At 41.0% G+C, this 22026-nt stretch overlaps 1 protein-coding gene across 2 annotated transcripts in view; it reads right to left on the bottom strand.

The window, feature by feature from the left end:
- Positions 1–22026, bottom strand: part of TMEM266 (transmembrane protein 266) — an 89453-nt gene that overhangs the window by 54546 nt on the left and 12881 nt on the right. For both annotated transcript variants that reach the window (XM_075431252.1, XM_075431253.1), the window contains exons 2-6: positions 20887–21077; positions 9593–9906; positions 8486–8586; positions 7328–7428; positions 4952–5140 (exon numbers count right to left, since the gene is read on the bottom strand). In XM_075431252.1, coding sequence (XP_075287367.1) covers positions 4952–5140; positions 7328–7341 — 203 coding nt within the window. In that variant the 5' untranslated portion in view covers positions 7342–7428; positions 8486–8586; positions 9593–9906; positions 20887–21077. The remainder of the gene's footprint in view (positions 1–4951; positions 5141–7327; positions 7429–8485; positions 8587–9592; positions 9907–20886; positions 21078–22026) is intronic.

Here is a 22026-nt window from a genome sequence, read left to right as displayed (position 1 = left end):
TCTCTGTAAATCTCTATTCAGTTTTAGTTTTCCTTCCTTTTTATCTCTCTCTCTATCCCTTCCTACAGCTTTCTTTTTTCAGATATTCCTACTGTTTAATGCACTTTCTGGCTGTGACCAAAGAAATCTCAGGCTTTGAACAGATGATCATAAATGATTAAATTACAATGGCATGACTATTTACAGCTAATGTCAAGTGAGTCACATTAACCATATGAACTCCCAACCTTTACAGTTGCTGATGTAAAACACAGTGTTTGAAAGCACCTTCATGTTTCAAATTTGTTTAATACATAAAAATTCAAGAGCTGCAATCTAAAACAAATACAACAAATAATTCAAAGCTGGTGTATCTCTCTCCCCTTGCTTCCCACCCCCAGTAAACACAGATCTCTATTGAGAGACAGGCTCACTGCCTAACTACATATTCACAACAAAAATACAGCCCGTTGTGCAACTGTCTGTAAATTTTTGTATAATTTATGACGAATAACACCTCCTAACTGGAATTTAAGGAAAACACAGGAAGGAGAGCTTTTCCGTATCCCCACTTGTCTTTAGTGCACATGTACCACTTTCTGCATGTTGTCAATTTTCCAACTATTCCCCACCATTTTTATGATCTTTGATGCAAAAACAGAATAGAGGAAGTATTTTTTTGAAACAGAATACTTGATTGGAAAAAAAAAAGAAATTAAGAGTGGCACTTAAAAGCTAATGTTAACATTTAAAAATCTCCTTAGCTTTCTGGGTGATTAGTCTCCCTAAAGAAACATCTACATATTCTTTACATGCAAACTGAGTTCCGTGCAGACACAGCCTCTCCAATAAATTCACAGACACGAAGAAAATCAGCGGCTTGGCTCTGCTTTTTGTGCACGAGTATCACCTAATCTGTCACAGATACGTTAGAAATGTACACCACGTGTTCTCCTTGGCATCCAAGACTCATTTTCTGCATGAGTTTATTTCTCATATACATGCCTCCAGCCGATGCCTCAATCATTTCTGCGATGTCTAAGCATGGAGCACAGTGCAGAACAGAGACATCCAAGGACGATTCTAACAAGTTAACTGCACGGCAGATCAGCGGGACTAATAAGTAATGAACTTCATACTCATATTGGTTCTGAGACCCAAGCTACTATTCTTCACAGTGCTCCACATGGTGGAAGAGATACTGGTTCTGTGAGACCCAAGCTACTATTCTTCACAGTGCTCCACATGGTGGAAGAGATACACCGTTGTAAACAGAGATTGCTGTAGTCACATAAAACTCCAAATGTTTTGGTTAAATTTTGTTGACATTTATCAGAAAATTTCCTTTTTCTGAAGAGTAAAACCCGCAGCCCTGTTAACACCAGGCACATCGGCCTCACTGCAGCTGGGAAGCAAGCCAGATGCAGGAATCCCACACGCGGAACCCACAGGCACCTTAGTCCCCTTCAGTGCGAAGAAGGCAACGCCAGCCCACCCACACGATGTATAGTGAGTATTTTCAATGCAGATTCCATCCCAATTAACCAACTTCCATCATGTAAATATTTGTACTTTCCCTGTTTGAGAAGTCTACAGAGGGAAAAGAATTTTTGCTCAACCCATATTAGAGGACAACACATTTCCTGTTTTGTTTGAGGGTTTCTGGGAGAGCAGAAAGGTTTTTCTTACCTGATCACCCTTTTACCACTTACAGGTGTATTTCAGGGACAGGCTTAACGCGCTGTCTAATCTGGGGTCCCTTCTTTGTTGCTCAGTCCAGGGATCAGCATCGTAAACTAAATTTCTGACAAAACCAACTCAAACTGTCCATGAAATTCCTTCAACAACACTGACAGATGGGAACTGACTGCCCTGAGCATTTGATATGATAGAGCAAAGACCCATCAAACTGCACAAAATAATATATTTATTCCAGTATCTTTAAAGTCATGGGAATGTCTAACAAAAGACAGGCCATCATTTTCCTTTCTTTTTGCCTTTCCTTTTTTTTTTTTTTCATTTCTCATGGGAGGGCTAGCTAGTCTGATGCCACTGCAGAGTTTCCAGGCACACAAAGAGGGCTGAGCTATGACTCACCTATTCCTGGTCGCCTATTAATATCAGTTTTATTGAGAGAAACATTCTCTCAGATGAAACAAAAAGCTCCCCTAGTTAGCAACCACATTAAACTTGCACTTGGTGCTCAGACCCTGAACACTTTCTGGCCTTAAAGAAGTTAGAGGCAAGCCTTGGGGTGCACACAACCAAACCATTAAATCCGATGACTCCTTTATTGCCCGTTCATTCATCTCTAGTGTGATGTTTCGCTTGTTGCTCTCTGCATGGAGATGAAGGCTTAATAGTGATGAAGTGTGACAGCTCACAACGGGAACTAGGGATTGTGGACAGCCAAGTTGAAAACCACAAGGTCATGGACAGATGCAGCTTGCAAAGACAACCCAGCATTTTCCAAGCACAGGGACGTGCCAGACCTTCCTGCTGCAGAGCCCTGCAGTTAGAACAACTACAATTTGCCTAGATCAGCTACAGGTCTAGAACTACAGAGCCATACAGAATATATGCGGGTCATACAGGTCAGCACCTTCCCTGAAATTCTCAGGGAAAAGTATACAGGAGGTAACACTTGGAGTCTGTGATAAAGGCGGACTGCCACGGAGAGGACAATGAGTCCTACCTCACCTTGTAGTGCTCTCTGGCATTAGCAGTATCTTCTGGTATCTCCACCTGCAACCCGTATGGAAGCATCAGGCTAACAGCGCTTCACAGTTACAAATATGAATGCTGGCAGAAACTACAGGGACTTAGACATCTTCTGCCACCTCCTGTGCTGCCCTTCCCACATCACTCTCTTCATATATGAGGGAGACATGGCTGTCAGTTCCTGTGCTAAACTGCTCTGATCCACCCTATCTCCTTCTCACTCAGGTGGAAGCCAGTCACATCTAACAAGGCCATGAGAAAGAAATTAAATTACACACATAAAACGAGACGTATTCCCAACCAAGCCACGAGGTGGTATGGGGACAGTATTTTACTTTTGTTGCTGAACTTCTTGAGCTCAGCTTTGCTCCTAAATTTTGCAGGACATCAGTTATGACCAGTGCTTCTGAAAGCAAGAGGCCGCCATTCCCCCAAGGCAGATGCAGTCCTGGGACTCAGCTAAACACACGCAGCCAAAACGCACCGAGACATACAAACTAAAGCTCTGGATAGCACCTGCTTATTTCCATTTGGACTGACAAAGCCACAAAAGAAGCCTGTGTGAAGGAAGAGATCTCTGCTAAGGAAAAGAATGAAAGTCTATTTCCACGCTTAAGACTGCAAAGCTGCTCAAATGGTTACTTTGGCACAGTCAAGAATTGAGTTTCAGATCATAAAAATATATAAAAATGCATATTTGAACTGGTATTTACTCAGCACCAAAATAGCCTGAGGGTTACACCTGCATACTCAAATTAATTTTCAAGTGCCTCTTATGCTATGCAGGGTATTTTATGTTACAGTTGTACCATACTTATATAACCTACTTGAAATGTATTTCCCCTTGTTTGGAGTAACAACTTTCTGGAGATGTCTCATAAAGTCCAATTTGGAAAGAAATTAAAGGCAAGAGCCTTCCCCACATATTGCTTCCTGACTACCACACAGAATACCTGCTGAGCAGAGATCGAGCAGGTGTCTCTGCGGATTCCTGAGCACAGGTTAAAACACATTCAGCTATTAATAAATGAAGGCTTATATAAAGCCTTTTAATGTCTTCATCAATGAGAGCTCTATATGACTTATTGTGAAGTGCTTTCAGACAGGTCTTATTGACAGTGGAGCATATATACATTCAGTGCAACACACCGTGGAACAGTAATCACAGAATCAGAGGGGCTAGGCACCAGTGCTCATCTAATCTGTCCCAAGGGATGTTTTATAGTGTTATCATTCTTGACAAATGTGTCTTAAAGACATCTAGCAATTGCAGCTCTATTCCCCTCTGCCCCATACACACCATCAGTTGACCGCAGCACTTCACTACCCTCATTACTCTCTTCTTTGCTGCAATTCAAGCTTTTTATTTCTTGTCCTAAACATCATGGAGATCGATAACACACTGTTCTCTTCCTCAGTGAAGCCTCTTCTATGCTCCCTTCAAAGTCTGTTCTTCACATGAGACACAAACAGTTATTTCAATCAGTACTCCATGGCAGGTTTTCTGAGCCTCTCATCATTCTCACTGCCTTCCCTCTGGATTTTCTCCGGTTGACCCAAATCTTTCCTTAAAAATTTAGTATAGCAGTCCACCTACAGCCACTTCAAGCCTGAACCAGGCATAAGGGTGACTTCAAATATCCTGTAGCACAACAATGCTACATAATCTGGCACTGGGTTACGTTTGGGCAAATGTCATAAACTGATTAAGATCTGTTATTCCAATAAAACCGAAACGTTCCGCAAAAACCCAAGTAATACGCATATACCTTATCAAAGACAACGTTCTCACATAAGCAGACTACTCAATTCAAATTATTCTGTGAGAAGTACACAACCTGCGCAGGAATCAGCAGTACTAAGTCATTATCTCTCAGTCCAGAGACATACAACTATGTACAAGAATCACAGTGGCCAAGCCCCTGTTATCCTGAAACCCTGCTGAAACAAAGAGCTTGCACCAGGCCATTCTGCTTCTCTGACGGGCTAGATGCTTGGTCTAGTTTTCACCAACAGAAGGCTTCCAGACTGTGCTCCAGCAGGAGCTATGAATCACTTAAAATTATTAAGAGTCCCAAACCAGCACAGGTTAGTAATATTAGAAAAAGTCACTTCCATCCTGTGACAATTGTTTTAAAAAGAGTTTGAGGACCACTGGCTGCATTTCTTGAGCTCAAGGTTTTCTTTTTTACAGGCCACAAAATTCCCATAACCTGAAAATATAAAACAAAACTCTGTCCTTTGTACTTACCCTTCTCTTTGGTACTCCTCGTCCAAATTTGACAAAAGCTGGGACCCAGCCACAGATGGATCAAGTGCAGGTAAAGGTAGATCTCGATAAGCAAAATTAACAAGCTGTACAGGAGCAATGCTTTTGGTCTCTTCTTCAACTTGCTGTGAAATTATCTCAACTTCTGAAACACCGCCTTCTACTGTAGGCCTGAAAACATACCAAGCAAAATAAAAAACCCTCTCTCTCTACACACATATGAACAAATATAAATAAATAAGCAAGCAAGTAAAAATAAGTTTAGAGACAAGAACTTCACAGAATCCTAAAAAGACAGCAACTCAAAAGGCCTTTGCACGGTCATTGAGGGAGGTGTCTTCACTGAGGGGACAGACCAAATGTCTCCAAACTTGTCTTTCATTGAGGTCACCAAGCTCAACAGAAACCTCACAGACAAAAGAGAACAGCATTTCACTCTGCTGAATCTGCTTCAGAAGCGCTCAATATAAATGGATGTGTTATAAACAAACAAACACAGAAACAATGCATGAATCCAAAAGCAAAATATTTGTGCGAAAGAGAAAGAAAGCATGTAACTATGCCAACAAAAAACTCAATGCTTTGTAAGTTAGATCAGTGAGCAATGACTAGCTAAGCTTATTAACCATTATATACAAATTAACTGTTAATTAATGGATGCAATTTGACCCCTCTTCCACTGTGGGTCAACATTCAAATAGTTTTGATGGATGGTGACTTTGTTTCTTTCAACTAGAAAGGATCATTCTGCCACAAGTTATTTCAAAATTATTCTGAAAGGAGAACAAGGATTCAGAAGAATTACGTACTTCTCTATATAGATTGTCTTAACTATCCTTATGGACAGCTTCTAAATCTGAACACGCATTCTTCTACGACCCACTAACATTAATGGGAACGCCACGCAGGTAAAACCAAAGTCTGACTATGTAGGCCTTCTGCATTTATAACACGATACTTACCTAGAAACTCAGACTTTGTCAGCTAACATATTATCTAGTGCATGAGAAAGACAACTTCATTGTAGGAGAGAGCTTGCATGTCAAGCACCCGCAGGGATTGATCCTTTGCAGTACCCAGTGAAAGCTGTTTGCTCCTTTTGATTCAGAGTAGGTGCAAGCATAAACTTCCCTAGCTTTCGTCCAGACCACTTGTCAGAGGTTTTCAAGAGCAGGTGTGAAGATACACTTTTTCCTCAGGGATACAGTTAAAAAGTGCTTAGCACCCAATTTCCTTCTGCTGTTTGACTGCAAAGGTTGCACTGGTGATTTTGTTTTGAAGAAGCTTATTAAAATCTTCCAGCTATTCAAGCAACTGGAATAATAGTTCTTTCAGAATAACAGTTTTTCCAGAAAAAAAGTGAATAATTTAGAAGTGTTCTTAACTCTCATATCTTGTAAGTCTAAGGATGTGGGTGAAGGAATTAAAATTCTATGTGAAAGAGATAGAGAATAATTCTATTGGTCAGAGCCTCACCATTAGACTAACCCTTTCGGATGGAAAACAGTATTCCTAAATTAAAAGAAGCTCACCGCTGCCAGCATTACACAAGAAAGCAATTTTAAAAATCAGAAAATGCTGTTATATCCCCAGTATTTGGCAGGGAAAGGCTGCAACTGTGGCATGAAAGTAGAGGTAAAAGGAATCGCTATTTGAACAACCTAAAGGCTTATTTTATTTCGTTCTTTGTCTAACTCATAATGGACAGCAATGAGATTCTTTCATTCCCAATAGAACCGTATTCTGCTGTAAACAATCTAAAATCAGAAGCCCAGAGGGAGAAGCTAATTTTAGCAAGACTTTTCTTTCTTCGGTTTTTCACTTTCAGTGCCATCCTGTGGACATTTACCTTTACAAGTCCAAGCTGGTTCAGTTTTGCATGAAAGAGCATACAATGATCCAAATTCCAGTATCATAAAGGAAATGGGTTGGTGCAGCCTTGCCTCTCCCAACAGCATTTACCTTCTGTATGCTTAGACAGACTAAGTGACAGACACTGTCTGATTTAACTGAAAAGAGAAGCAAACAGACCAACAGACTAGTGCTGGCAAACAGTTTTGGGACTGGGCTGGTGGCAGGAAAGGAAAAAGGCAAATGGATCTGAAAATAATATGACATACCGGTTTTCAGCCACTGGCTGTTAGTAACATCAGACACGCTTACCGCATTCATGTTTTTCTGCTAATTCACACTCTTCAGACAACTCGCCAAATCCTGCTACTCCTTCACAAAATAACAGCTTTCCCTTCCAGTAACACTGATGGAAACCTCTCGACATTACAACATCATTCTCCTACAGGTAGGAACTTGTTCCCTTTTATTTAGAATGAGTTACAACTACCCTCACGTGGTACTTACTGAGGACTGGTCATGTTGGAGGATGCAATTGAATCTGCAGTGGTTCCAGTATTTATCTGATTCCAGCTGCACAGAAATTCTAGCCTTCCAAGTTTAGATGTCTGTGAGAAGCAAAACAAAGTTATCTAAAACACTGTCGAAAGAACTCCAAAGGGCTGCATTGACATGTGTTATCACGTTGCAAGTGTGTCTAATAAATTTGTTTCTACCATGATTCTTTTTCAAAGTGGTTTTCTTCCAGGTTCATTTCTCCACATTATGGAAGCCATAAAGTTACAGTGCATTTACTTACAGGCACGCATATTTCCATATGAGCACAGGTCTTGCTTTAAACCACCAGATTGTTGAGAAAGATAACCAAGCCGGGGGGCAGGGGGGGAGAGCGGATTTTCAAAGAAAGCTCACAGCTTCAGGAGTGCAAATTCTACTGCAAGCCAGCCAATCTTTTTTTTTTTTTTACAACTGCATATACCTTATAGATATGAGCATTAGCTTTGTTAACAAAGTCTGAGGTTTTGTTCTCCATTTTCCAATTTGAACTGTGCTTCTGACTCTATTTCCTACCTTAAAAAGTCTCTTCCAAGAATTAATTCCTGTTATCAAACATTCTAGAAGGGCTGTTATCAAGATGGTATTTTGATCAACAAAACCCACTAGCACATTTGGAAAAGGCCCTACATTCGCTTGTGGCAAAATCTCCACTTGCATTGTACCTGGACCAACGCATGGCAACCAGAATGGAAGAGGACAAGCTTGTGAGAATGAAACCTACTGGTACACAGGTTTTGGTGGCTGGAAAAAAATAAATTGGAAAATACCATATAACAAACAAAAATTCTTAGAAAGAATTATCATAAGAGACTTTGTAAAGCTACTGTCACGATTATATGTTAAATGATTTTTTAAATTAACATATAAAAACACACTCTTATTTTAATTAAATAGAAATAGATATTGGAAAATTAGAATATTACTGACAATAACACACAAAAAAAATTTATGATAATGAAAAATGCTTCTTATACTAAACTTTGTACTAGGGTCACTTACAGCCTGAATTGTTAGTATTAGTCAAATATTTACACTGGAGACATCTAAATATAGCAACAGTATGATCCTTAACAATCACTTGATACAAAATAATAAAATTGAACTTACATCTTTTGTAGACCCATTTCCGAGGATTTATTTAATGTCCTGTAACTGTGTAACAACAAAAAACGTAGTCAACGCGTTCTCAGATTTTCCAGATACTGTACCTGGGTATCCAAAAGAAAGGGTCTACAATGTGATCACCCTCCTCAGGTAGATAAGTCAGCCAAAAGCAATTTAATTCTTCACATGAAGAAAAGTAACATGACCAACTTTAAACCAGATTAATACACATATTTTAGAAAAGCACACATACACTCCATTGATCTGTAACACTGCAATACTTCTAAAGCCAGAGTAAGAAGCCAGCTTTCTTCAGATAAACCTTCCCTGATGAAGCAGAGGCTTGATTCAACATCCATTCAATAGTAACAGGAGTCTCTTCCCTGGCCTTCATAGTCCTTCTGAATTACTTTATTTATTATATCCCTCAGGTAGCAAAATATTGAAACATTTACCTAAAATTATGCATGCTTAAATCACACACAAAGGATCTGGTGAATTTGTACCCATGACAGCTTTATGATAGCAATTGTTACACCCACCAGCACAACAAAACTAAAATACAACTATCAGCCTTGTTTTGCGAAGTTACCTCCCTAACACCTCATTTTGGGTTGACATTTTACAACGCTTTTCAAAAAAGCAATTTTTAAGGAAAAATTTTACCCAAACCCATTGTTCTCAGCACTCAGCCTGAGAAAATGGTAAAGGCATGAGGTACTCTGCAGCTGTCTTGTGAGGCTGAGGACATTGAGAAGCCTGCTATGCCTGCATTTGCAGGCCTGGAGATTAAAAAGTAAATGGGGATACTGCTAATTTAGGAAATGGGAATAAAAGTGATGGAAAGGGGCCTCAGAGGACAGGCAGACAGATGTAGATATGGGATTTTCTTAACACAGTAAGGAACTCTCCATTTATTTGGGAGACAGCACAGTGCTAATACTCACAACCTCCCTTCAAAAGGGGGTTTAGAAAACAACATAATAACAAAAAATGTACAGATAGATTTTTAAAAATTCTTATTTTTTACATTAATCTCAAGATTTTGAGGGAACTTGAATAATAACAGTGGGGCCAGTAACACATAGGCCATGAACGTGAAATATTTACCTCTCTAGAATACAGGCTCAGTCTCTTCTTTTTTTTTAAAGCTGGGAATATATTCACACTCATATAGAATTTTGTTTGAACAACTCCACCAGATGTGACCAGCAGCAACACCAATGAGCCAGATCTGCTCCCTCACGCTGGAGCTGGCAGCTCTACGAGGTTTGCTCACCACCAGGGCTGAAGGAGCAACTCGCGGCCGGGCAGTGAGCTCTTCTGCTGGCACCATAGGGAGCAGAGTCCAACTTGCCTCAGCTAAGGGATCATCATCATCACATAAGGTGCTCCAAGGTGAGACGAGGAATGTGGAAAGAGACCTGAAAGGAGATAGAGGGAGTCAAGTCTCCAAAGGACTCAGTGCAGCCTTCCTGAGAGAAAAAGTGGCAAAAAGTGAGTAATTTCTGGTGCAGATAATTAATTTATTAGCTGATTTAACGAATTAAAAATACAAGCAGTTAATAGGTACAATAAGAGGGCAGCACAACTGAAAACTTCAAAATGGACGTAACAGGTTGTGTATATCTATATCCTAAAGGGATTACTATGATTCATGTTTCTTTCTAGCCTAGATGCAAGCAACAGAAATGCCTTAACATCTACTGATATTTTGCATAAACTTATTCTTTCCATCCACTCCACCTAATCTGTCTCTTCGGTTCAAAACTTCCTCAATAAAAAACCAAACAAAAACCTTTTATAGCAGCGTAAACCACTTCCAGCTTCCACAGGAAATTTCTGTGCAGCTGAGTGGTGTTTAAAGGCAACAAGGAACAGCAAGGAGATTTCAGTCTTCTGCACTTCTCTCGCTTGCATTCCTGTAGGATATAACACAGGCAAAGAGCAACGATGTGGCTGCCCTCCCCCCTGCCAACAGAGACAGGCAAGGCGCAGGGGAAACCTCGGGGTATTCCATCCACTGCCCAAGAGGGGAAATTTTTCCATACAGCCCTTTCCCCACCTATCCCACTCAGTGCTCGGGAAACAGAAAAAGCCTCATCTCCCATGTTCTCATCCAAGGGAATTAGTTAACAGTTCCAGCTTGGGGGTTTTCCACTTTGATACCAGACCGCACACTATGCACGGGGAGCTGCCACGTGAGTATGCGAAATGCCCACTTTGTGAGAGTTTAGCAATTCTATTTGATCCATGGTGTGTTTTCAAGGCGAGATGGTTGTAGAAGGAGCAGTTTCCCAAGCTAAACAGAATTAGTTTAAAAAAGGAGGTAGGACAGAAAGGAAAGAATTGTCCCAAAGCGTTTCTAGTGTAAGCTCCGAAGTAGTGTAAAGACCAGAAACATACACCGGACTAATGACTGACAGACTGCCTTGTATGTACCAAGAGGACAGTGCACTCTGATGGGAAGCGTATTTCGGCATCTGCTTTTCTGCATCAAGACAAGCTTGTAGAGCAGTGGCCCAGCTTAAAATGTGCAGGATCACAAGTTCAGTTGTCAGCAAAGCTGACTCGGCTCTTCACCCCTCTGCAGTAGGCGAAGGAAGCCGCACACAGCTCACGGAGCTCTTCCTTTGGCAAGCCCTTCAGCTTCCCTCTGTTCTTTGCACAGGTATTACACACATTGGTGTTCCTCAAAGCTTTTGGAGATACCCTTTGCTTGATCACGTTTCTTTCACCCTCCCCTCTGTGGAGGCACTGGCAAGCAGCTGCTTCACAGTTCACGGGTTAGGCTCAGAATCATGCAGAGGTTGAGAAGGAGGGTCATGTGCTGTAGTTGAGCAACAGTTCACGCTGCTGCCCTTGCCCAGCATACATCCTGCCCCAGTTAATTTGTTAACGTTTAGATCAACCTTCTATTGTTAGCCACCACACCTCGGCTGCAGCTTGCTAATAAGGAGATAAAGTCCAGCTCAAACACCATGAAGCATAGAGTGCAGTTTGGAAAACATATGTTGGAGCACAGCACATGTGAGATGGTGTTTGTTGTGTGTGCACATAGATACAACCAGGATTTGAACACTGGTTTAAGCACAGTCTTACAGAATACATGCCACAATGTAGTGGACCCAACTGGCTGTGAGGAGTAGAAAGATGGTTAAATTTAAGCCTTCTGCACCAAAGCCTCTACTAACTTGTACCCTGTTTAGCGGAGTTGAAATCAAGACCACACGGTTCAGAGCCGTTCGTTATACTTACTCCTGTTCTGAGAAGTATTATCATTACGCCATAAGCTCCTGTACAAAACACAGAGACACCTGAGTTTATGTACTTAGAAGTAGCTACAAGACCAAATTCAGACATGTTCTTCTAACAAAGATTCTTCCACACAGCCCCCCAACAGCAGTTTAGAGAGGCTCTCGTGTCAGCTGCAACGCAGGTTTTCTATATTCTTGCCCAGCTTCTGCTCCTTCCTCTGCCCATGTCATAGCCACACACCTGCACAAAGGCCACTACTGAGAGCTGGACCAGGAAAGTGACTTGGCATTTCAAGCAACAACAACAAAATTACTTCTCTTTTCCTGCACTTTTTTTTTTTTAAAGCAGGATGGCTTCTCTGATACAGGTCACAGTACAGCTCCAAACATAGTTATGTCAGTAAAACTGAGAGGGCAAGGCAGTGCACTGTGGGCACAGCCATAGAAACAAACAGCACAGTGGAGAAATATTTCAGATCAGAAATACTCAAATCCAAGATGATGTGTTGAGCCCTGGCCATTGGCAATATTCAACTGGAGTAAGCACCCAATCTGAAAGTGTTTAACAGACTCGGGAAGGGGACACAGGGAGCGTCTGTGTGGGTTTTTTCTCCTTCTGTGTCACACCAGAGCTTTTTATTCTGAATCTAGTACACATCAGGAAACTGAATTTTGTTTCCTTTATGCAAAAAAGTTATGATCTTATTTAATCTATAAATTAAAGTTCTTATACAATGTGAAGCTCAAATGCAAATGATGGCTATTAAGGTTCCTACTGGGCAATCCTAAGGAGGTCATGGAGCTATCCAGAAAAACAGGGGAGAGGGAAAGCTGGAGTAATTTGAAATAGGAGAAACACCTAACCAGACACTACTCCAGCAACTTTCAAAGAGCAAGGGGAAGTGTGATTTAGGGGTAGCTACATCTAGCTCCTGTGAATTAGACTAGCCAGAATTCTCGTGTGATTAACAGCACTGGTATCGCCCTGAGGATCAGAGGGAACACGAGGTGATCACTCATCTCCACCAGCGCAAGCCGCCTTTCTCCAAGAACTGAAACCAGGCTCCCTGGGATCACAACCTGACAATCCTGACAACTGCTTTTGTTTTAACCTCTGTGAGAATTTTAACCAGTTCCACCCACCTGCATTTCAAAAGTTTTATTGGTCATGTATGTCAAAACTGTTTCCTGCAGAAATCCAGCAACCTGCACTTCTGCAGGGGAAACCCTGAAAATTTCCTGCAGTAGAGGTCTCAGCACTTCCTTGCTTCACTTCACATTGAACAAAATTATTTTCTCTCCCCCCCCCACAAGTGAACAGGTTCACTGCGATAAAAAAGTAAAATTTCTTTTGATTAAACTGACCCTCTGTAATCCCATTCTAAGACAAGAGTTTGGTAAAATATTTGTTTGTATGACTGTGTAAGTGGATAAGGAATATTTCCTTTATTTGGTTTTTAAAAAGAACTAGATTTGTCAAAAGATTATGGATGCAGAGATGCCACATAGAAAACAAACAGCAAATAAACTTCTTTAATGAGTTAAGTACATTTGATACATATTATTTGAACACTGCAGATTCCCAGTGCCATTCATACCTTTATCATTTCCATGCAGCACCCAGAAAAGGGAAGAGGTACAAGAGATAGAGCTTTTTATTTCAAGGCAGAAGGGACATTGAATTTCGCATCTTTTTTTATGGAGGGATCTACAGTAAAGTTTTTAAAAACATCACATTTAAAAAAAAAAAAGGAAAAAAGGTCTCCATCACAGGAAAGGTATTTAGATTGGAAAAAAATCAGGCATTCACAAATTAGGAAGTGGCAGATCTGAACTTGCTCATGCAGCCATAATTCTGTCCCCTTGTGGGATCACCCTGTACGCTGAAATTTAGCAGAATGCTGTTTGGGGGAAAAAAGAGCATGCAACTGAAGACTGTCTCATTATTCATAAGTATAGCATGGACTTTCTAGAGAGAAGTTCAGACAGGCCAAAAAAGAGAAACATGATCTTGTGCACAATCATACTAACCTCTCCGCAAATGCATTATGATCAGTACTGCAGATGTGGACTATAGGACCAATAATGCCAGCTGGAAGAGAGCCTTTAGAGGAGGACTAGTCCTACACAAACTCCCAGGAGAGCCCCGTCAAACCCACCCTCTTCCAAGGAGCTTGCAGATGTGCAGCACACTACTTACAGACAGAAGGGAACAGGAGGAGCTGCTCTGTTTGGGATGGTTATGGAGAGACTCCTTCCCTCTGCTATCTCCTCACCTAGGAGCTGGAGAGAGAGGGCAGGGGCTGCATAGCAGGTCTGCAGACAGGATTCTGCAACATGCAAACACTCCAACACTAATATGCTTTCAACACATTACCAGCACTGCCCTGACAGCTCCTGTGGACTCTTGTTCCAGTTCATGCTATGCGGTGCATACTGGCACTGCTGAAATGCAGTTGTTCTGATACACATCCAGCATCTCCCAGAAAAGGCACGGTTCCAACAGGTACTGCAGCAACCCACAACGTAGCTAGTTCTGAAGATTCTATGGCACAAAGAAAAGGTACTTTTCTGGACTGAGAGTCTTCTGCTTGCCAAATTTTAGCACCCCATGGCAAATAATGGGAGCAACATGGCATCTCAAAAATCCGGAAGAACTGAGTAACCATCAAGAAGGTTACTCGTTTGATCTCTTACTCTGGAGTAACTCTCCAAGCTTGTCACTTACCTCACCATTTTACAAACTGCCCCTATTTGGCTGTAATAAATTGGTGATCATAACAGTTGTTCGCTATATATTCCCTATGTGGCTACACTGGAAGGAAAAAACCCTACACTATAGGGCCCTCGAGTCCAGAGAACAAACAAAGGAGAACAATCACATATTTGAAAAGTCCCTTTATAGATCTGTCTAGTCTTTGAAGTTTGGGCCTGCTTAATAACCAGTGAAACCACAAAAGAACACTTGGTGTTTCCTGTGAGCATTAGGCACAAGGCTGCCAGCTTACAGTATTTCACTGCGCATCTCAACATCTGCTCTGCTTGTGGCTCTAGCTGCTGGAGATGGCACTTTCATTTGAGAAAAAGTGAAGTTAAATCTACGTGTACAAAGCGGCACCACTTAGACCACACGTGGCTCCTAGTGAGGAGATCTCTCTTCACAGCCCAGCACAAGGATACTACCAGGGACCACAGGCTTGGAGAAATAGCTCCGGCAGGATGCTATGTTGATTCTGCTTCTGGGCTCCCAACTGGAAAGCTCGGTATTAGTTGGCTTTTGCAGTGTGCCACTGGACATGTTGATAGGAACAAGCCTGGCATCAACAGCTCCACTGGACTGAAAACATGCGGGGTTTTTCCGGTCTAGAAAACTAAATGACTCTGGGCTCAACCAGCACATGGTTACATGATCGTTTGGACAAAAGTAGTAACACAAGCTCTCCCCTCCAAACCAACCAAGGTTTTTTGTGCCACAAATTCTGCTTCTCAAAAAAACCACTCCAACCTCCCTTGGATTAAAATGTTGCATTTGAAACCCAGACAAAGTTGGGTTTATATTTGCTTGGCTAACAATTCCATTTCTGACTTTTAAATGTTTGGGGATGACACTAACCTAGCTGAGTGATATTAAGCAAATTATTACTATTGGAAGCAAATCAAGTATAAATTTAGTTTCAAAGAAGTTTGGTTTGATTGCGTCTGTCAAGAGTCCACTCCTGGATTTTGCTTCCAGTTCTCTTTTTCCTCACTTCCTGGAACTGCAGTGAAAAGCCATTAACTCGAGACCTGCAGCCATATGTTTTGTTTTCAAGCCAAGCAAGATAGGTCCAGCCGCTCTTTAGACTGACAAAGAAAAAACAGCATGTTGAAAAGTGCATGCAGAATCAATGTTTTTAGCTCTATATAGATACCTGGTAGGTCTTCTCTATCAGATTTGAGTTAATCAATGCACCTTACTAATTACAGCTCTGTGAGGCATGTAAATATTATACTCCTGTATAAGAAGGAGACAAAGAAGAAAGTTCTTTAGACCAATTCTGTGTGTCTCAGTCAGCAGTACAGAATCAACATGAACCCAAGTAGCCTGGTACTACATCCAGTCAAGCTATCAGACAAGTCAAAACCAGCTGGAAGTAAAGATTTTATTATAAGAACCACTACAAACTTTTTTTTTTTGAGAAATATCTATGTTCTACCATTCCTGATAAGTATTATGGGCAACATTCCAGACAAAATGCAATAACTTTGCACAAATTTATGGCTTTATTGTGTATCTTCAAAGCAAGTATATAATAATTAGCCCACTGATGTGAAATGCATTGCTCTTCTCCCAAACAGCGCTATGCCTTGTAGTTTAGCATTTGGAAACAAAGAGCCCAGCTGTTTTGACTGCAGATTTACAAATAGTTGCAGTCTGTCATCCTGGTGATGCATACAGGGTAAACCTCACTCTGGAAGAGCAGACAGCTAAAAAAAAAAAATCTTGAATTCATATCCTGATACTTTACAGGGAAGTTGTTTTACACAGTGCATGCGGACACAACAGTTGTACTGTTTGTGGCTGGGAAAATCTTTCCTGACCACCGGCAGCCTGAAATGCAAGCTTTAGCTGCCTTATCATAGCATGCAACATACTGAGAGCCATTATTTTAATATACAGCCAGTGCATTTCACTGTATAACCTTGGCTTCCTCAGCAGGTGATGGGATGCACTTACTACATATCATAGGCCAGGTTTCTGTCACAAAATACTGATGGTGAGGGACTCAGCCGAGGCTGTGAGTACGCAGGCCCAGCCCTGACAGTCCTACATACAGTCTGTAGGAAGCAGCCCACCCAAGGCAGCCACGCCAACTGGCCAGCAATTCCCACATTTAGCAGCCAAGACTGCACCTTCACCCTTCCCTTCTAACTGAGGTCTGGAAGACAACATCACAGAGGAGACACACATGGCCAGCGTATATCTGGATTCTGTCTACACTGCCCATTGCAAACTGCATAGGTGAGAGAACAATTACTCACACTGCACCTGGAAACAGAATGGAAAGTGCTTGCTCTTTGTCCTCCAGCAAGAAGTAACTACAATGCAAGGGCTAGCATCATTTCCCCGATCCTACTAAGTATAAATGGAAAAGAAAAACCAAAATCTTGAACGGTTTCTGCAAGAGTTCATCTAGTTGAAGATGTCCCCGATCACTGCAGGAGGGTTGGACTAGATGACCTTTCAAGGTCCCTTCCAACCCAAACCATTCTACGATAAGCAGCACCGCAACGAAACACGGGGAGAGAAGGGACAGGATCTGGTTTGACACCTGTTGCAGCCAAATCCCAGCATAAGGCCTGGTGAAGAATGCATACAGCAAAAAGTCAACACCCCCAAGGTCTGGTTTAATATATGACTACAAACGATACACCTCAAACAATTACACTTCTACCTTACATTGTGCACTTAAAGCAGCTATTTTTGAGCTTAAAAAATAGTGTGTTCATTTTAAATAGAAAAACTGGAGCTTTATTACTTTAGAAAGAAATATATAGATACATTTTTGTAGTAGAACTTTAATGTAAGCATGAGGTTTTCAGAACTTTTTTTTTTACCAGATGTAACTGATTCACAAGTTATTTTGTACAGATCCTTTGTAGAAGGATCACCGAGATATGCAAGAGGAGCAGTTTCTGAAAACATTGAAAAGTATTTGCTCTGCACACCTATGCAGAATTTTCCTGCAGGATAAAGCTATTTGCTTATTCATATAAAAATATATTAGAATGCATTCAGCTACTGGTCATATAATACCACACACAGGGAAAGTAGAAATGCTAAACTGATCTTTTCCCTCCTTTAAGAACACATAACTAACATCACTGTTCCTGCCCAGCCCCTACCTCTTAAACCCTGGAAGAACAGAGGACTAATGCTCTTGTCACATGAGTAAATGGAGGGCACCACAAGCTACTGAACAAATTCCAAAGAGTAGTGCAGGAACACCTACCCGTGAACTCCCTTTGTTTTAAAGTGGAGAACTGTCACCTTGTGCTTTTCCACTGAGAGCGTCCATATCAGAGAAACTTGAGATTAAATTCTCAGTCGCCAAGGGCTCACAAAGTCTACTCTTCACTAGGAAGCTAAATCTTCCTGTGATTTAACACTGAGCAGAGAACCAGCTTTCACTGTGGCACACTAATTTGGGGCTACTGCTAACATACAAAGAAATCCACGTTGTAAAGCAATGAGGATGGTACTCTGGGATTCAGATTTAAAATCTACTTCTGTATTCCCTCAGAGGCTTCTGCAATGTGCTTTGAATCAGGGCCTTAAAGACACCTGGTAAAACTGAACACTATCACAACGGACCATGCTAATCAACTAAGACCCCAGCAGATTGTTAGTAGGTGAGAGGCAGTGAGCAATAAGAACAATGCTTTGATAAGTTACGAGGCAGATAAAATTCACGCTGTGTTCAAACAGAAGTGTCAATGCTGGGATGCTGCTGCAGCTGTTTGGACTTTGGTGCCTGCATGCCACCTGAGGTGCAAAGCGCTTTCGTAGAACTAGACCGTGACTTCCTGGATCACTGGGGGCTGGGGCATGGGGCAGAATATAATATAAATAGTGACAAGATACCATGATAAGGGAAGGCAACTGATTGTAGAGGACCCTCACCTCAGAGCTGGTCTTCCTGAAGCCGCACCAAGAACCCCCGAAGTGCTGCAGAGACCAGTGAGGCTTCTGGTGTCATGGACGATGCAGCAACAAAGTACAGCAAACACTGCACAGACAGGTACCTGGCTGCAGCTTCTCCAGCAATTCCAGAAGTAAACTTTTCAGTAGTTGTCCTAACTCAATACTCAAACCACAGCAGAATGGGAAGAAACAAATAGCATGTAAAAAACTTCACATGTATTTTCAACTAAAAGTCACGTATGTTAATTCCTAGACTGCTCTTTAAATATAGAATTTTAGTTGCTTATTTACAGATGAAAAAGTTGGGGAGATGAACTGATTGAGAAAAGTTCTTCTCATTTAAAATGTCTGGCACTAACTTTTAATCAGACCACAGTTACTTTTGCCTGTGTATTAAATAATTATAACAAACGTATTAAAGGAGATACAATAATTCTGTGAACACTTCCATCACACACGACAGTGTCTGCTGGAGAAATGTAGTACAATGGACAAGTTTATCAACAGACTGCTACCCTGGAGTTCAGCTCAGGGAATATATAAAGCAGATGTATTTGACAAAGCTTTATTTGCTCACTATTTTCTTTAAAACAGAACATCAAGAAAACAGGAGAACCCAGCCACACTGGCCCAAAGAAAAATCTTTGTTATCCTTCAGCATTCTGTGCTGTTGCTCTTCAGCAGCCACCAGAGCGAGTTTGGGGCATTCTGCATCTCTTGGCACCACGCAGACAGCAAGGCTTTATTGGCTGCTATTGTGTGAGCCAAGATAGCCACCATCCTGCCACCCTCCACAGCTCTATTTTAGCAATATCTTATTTAGTACTTCGAGTCCCATGACCCATATCCAATAAAGAGGTTCTGTCTAATACACTGATCAGATAAAAGGATGCTTTTCACGCAATAGTTATGCAAAGGATCCATACTGCAATGCAAGCCTCAAAACACTAAACAAATGCTAAGTTATAAATAAAACACATTCTTGCTTTTAAACCCATAACACACACCAACCACCTGCTGAAACTGAACTGCAAACACAGACTTCCGTTAATATTTACAGACCCATCTTTAACAAAATTTTTTAAAAACTTTACCAGGACAGTCATTAACATTTCTAGGAAGTACGAAACTCAGAAAAACGCGTTCAAAGACAGACAGATGACAGCAAGGAAGCTATACCTGTATTAGCTTCTGGATTAAAAACACAAAGAGCTGCTCAAACCGTTGGAAATTTTTCAGAAATATGTTTACATCAGCATTGCACTAACCCCTCCAACCCAATCACTGTCTGTTAAATAATTGATCAATCTCCAGCCAAAGACTGATTAGCACTTTCAATAAACTTTAAGTAAACTCATGAGTACATACTCCCTAACTAAACCCAAAGTCCAAGACCACATAGCAAATAGGTGCCAGAGTCTGGATTAGAACTCATGTTTCTGACCGTAGGTCTGGCACCCCGTTAGTGAAAAAGGCCACTTCCTAACAGAAAGAAAGGCAGTGTAGGTTGTTGGAGTTTTTGCAAACTGCATATATAGTCTTCCAAAAATAAAATTAATATTATTTTAAAGTCTTGTTTGAACCAGAAATATAAAACAATGCCAATTCAGTACAAATTCTCCAATAAAACAAGAATATCTGCAAGGAATTAATATTACACCAGACTCGGGTCAGAGATTTATTGCACTTGACACTGTAAAAACAAGCAGCAGAAATGAGACAAACTGCTTGCTGCAAAGACCAATATGGGGTTTAAAGAGGCAGTATCTTGCGATCATTCATCTCTAATCTTCATCACTTCAAAACACTGGTCCTTTATAAAACTGTGTTCTCCTTCTCACTCTCAACACACTGATTTCAAGCATGATGCTGACAATTTTCAGCTCATGACCTGTTGAGTTTACAACATTTGAAAGACATGGGATAGAAAGCCTTCAGGTGCTATCAAGCATCTGTTCTCAGCGAGAGCTGTCAAAGGCACCCACTGCAAACTTCACTGCAAGACTGAGATGGGAAAGATGCCAATGTGACAACCTGAATTCCATGATGTTTAAGGTCCTAGAAATGAACAGTCTTTCAGCACAAGAAAAATCACCCTGTACCTTTGTTATTCACATACTACTTAGATGCACATTAAAAACCACCTTCTAAAGTAATTAAAGTGACATAAACCCTGCTCCAAAGTACTTAATCTAATTTGAGATGATGTTTGCAGTAATAAGATCACACGGTTTTGAATATGTATATACTAAATAACTTGTAAATAGAGGTTGCTTTAACAAACCTATCATACTTCTTGTGATACTGAATGTAGGATCTTTTAGGAAAAATTGAAGGATAGCATGAAAAACAGGGAATGCTTCAAGACAGGAGAAATTCTGGCTTGAATCAAAGATGAACAAGCTTGTGAAAAAATATTCCATTAATATGGAATTTTAGTAATTTTTTTAAATGCACCATACCTTGTAACAGCTGGTAATACAGAAACACTCTTCTACTTAGCACAAAACAGACAGGTGTCCAAACCAAGCATAATGAACTTCAGAGCATACTCAGAGAGGAACAGCATTAGGCAGCATCCAAAGGCTAGAAAAATAATCTGCCAAGTGCAGGCAGGCCAGAACATGGTGCACCCTCATCCAAGATCCGACTCCTACGGGACAAAAAAACCAATGAGTTTAGATCAGCTCAGGCAGCTATACACTTTTAAAGCATTTTGCCACTAACCTGCGTACTGCTGCAGACAGCAGGCAGAGCACACACTGACAAGGCCAAACTAATGTCTCCTACCTTCAGTAACAGCATGCCCCATTTCAAAAGTCCCAAGGAATACCCGTGCTATAGTGTGATTTGTAACTGTAGCATGCAAACTTTCACCCACGTAAGGAGTAAACTCATTCATTTTCCACTATATTACTATGCCTCCCTTTGTTCTTGTAAAAAAAGAGAAAAGGTAAAGCCTGAGCCATAAAAATTAAAAAAAGACACACATTCTTCCCCTCTCTGCTTTTAGAGGAAATGGCTTACTGAATGGAGAGATCGCTTGACTGTGTCCAGGCCAATAGTTTTCCTCTTCGGATTAGAGAGAAGGATTACAGCAGCTCATGCTGAGCTAGCACTGCTGCAGCCGGACTTTGGTACTAGTTGCCAGGCTGCCTCGTTTAATGCTAACTCAGGTATAGCTGTACAAACTGCAGTCTGCAATGCAGCAGCCAATTAACTATTTGACTCAAACCAAAATCCTTTTACCCTGCTTACTGATAAACAGCAGCTGACGAACCATGGATTTGGCACTCTTTCACATGCAATAAGGTTTGCTGCAAGTATCTAAAAATACACTTCATGGCTGACAGCCCACGGAACTGATCAATGAAAGTTCACAAGGAGGTGCATTTTACAGTCCAGATGTTCTCAAACCATGCTCCATCAACAATTTAGAGATGACCGGTCACATTACGCTGACTTTTTCTCCCCTTTGCTGTACCAGTTTGTGTCTAAAAGATGTGAAGTACTTCTACAGTTCTTCAAATATTTCTCCTTAAATATCTTCCCCTTCTGCTACGGTTAGTATAAAAGTATCACAGTAAATCAATGAGATAAGA

This window comes from Opisthocomus hoazin, chromosome 10 (assembly GCF_030867145.1).
Source record: "Opisthocomus hoazin isolate bOpiHoa1 chromosome 10, bOpiHoa1.hap1, whole genome shotgun sequence".
Classification (NCBI taxonomy): Eukaryota; Metazoa; Chordata; class Aves; order Opisthocomiformes; family Opisthocomidae; genus Opisthocomus; species Opisthocomus hoazin.
The sequence above is the reverse complement of the archived record's forward strand: the minus strand, read 5'-3'. Positions and strand labels throughout refer to the sequence as shown.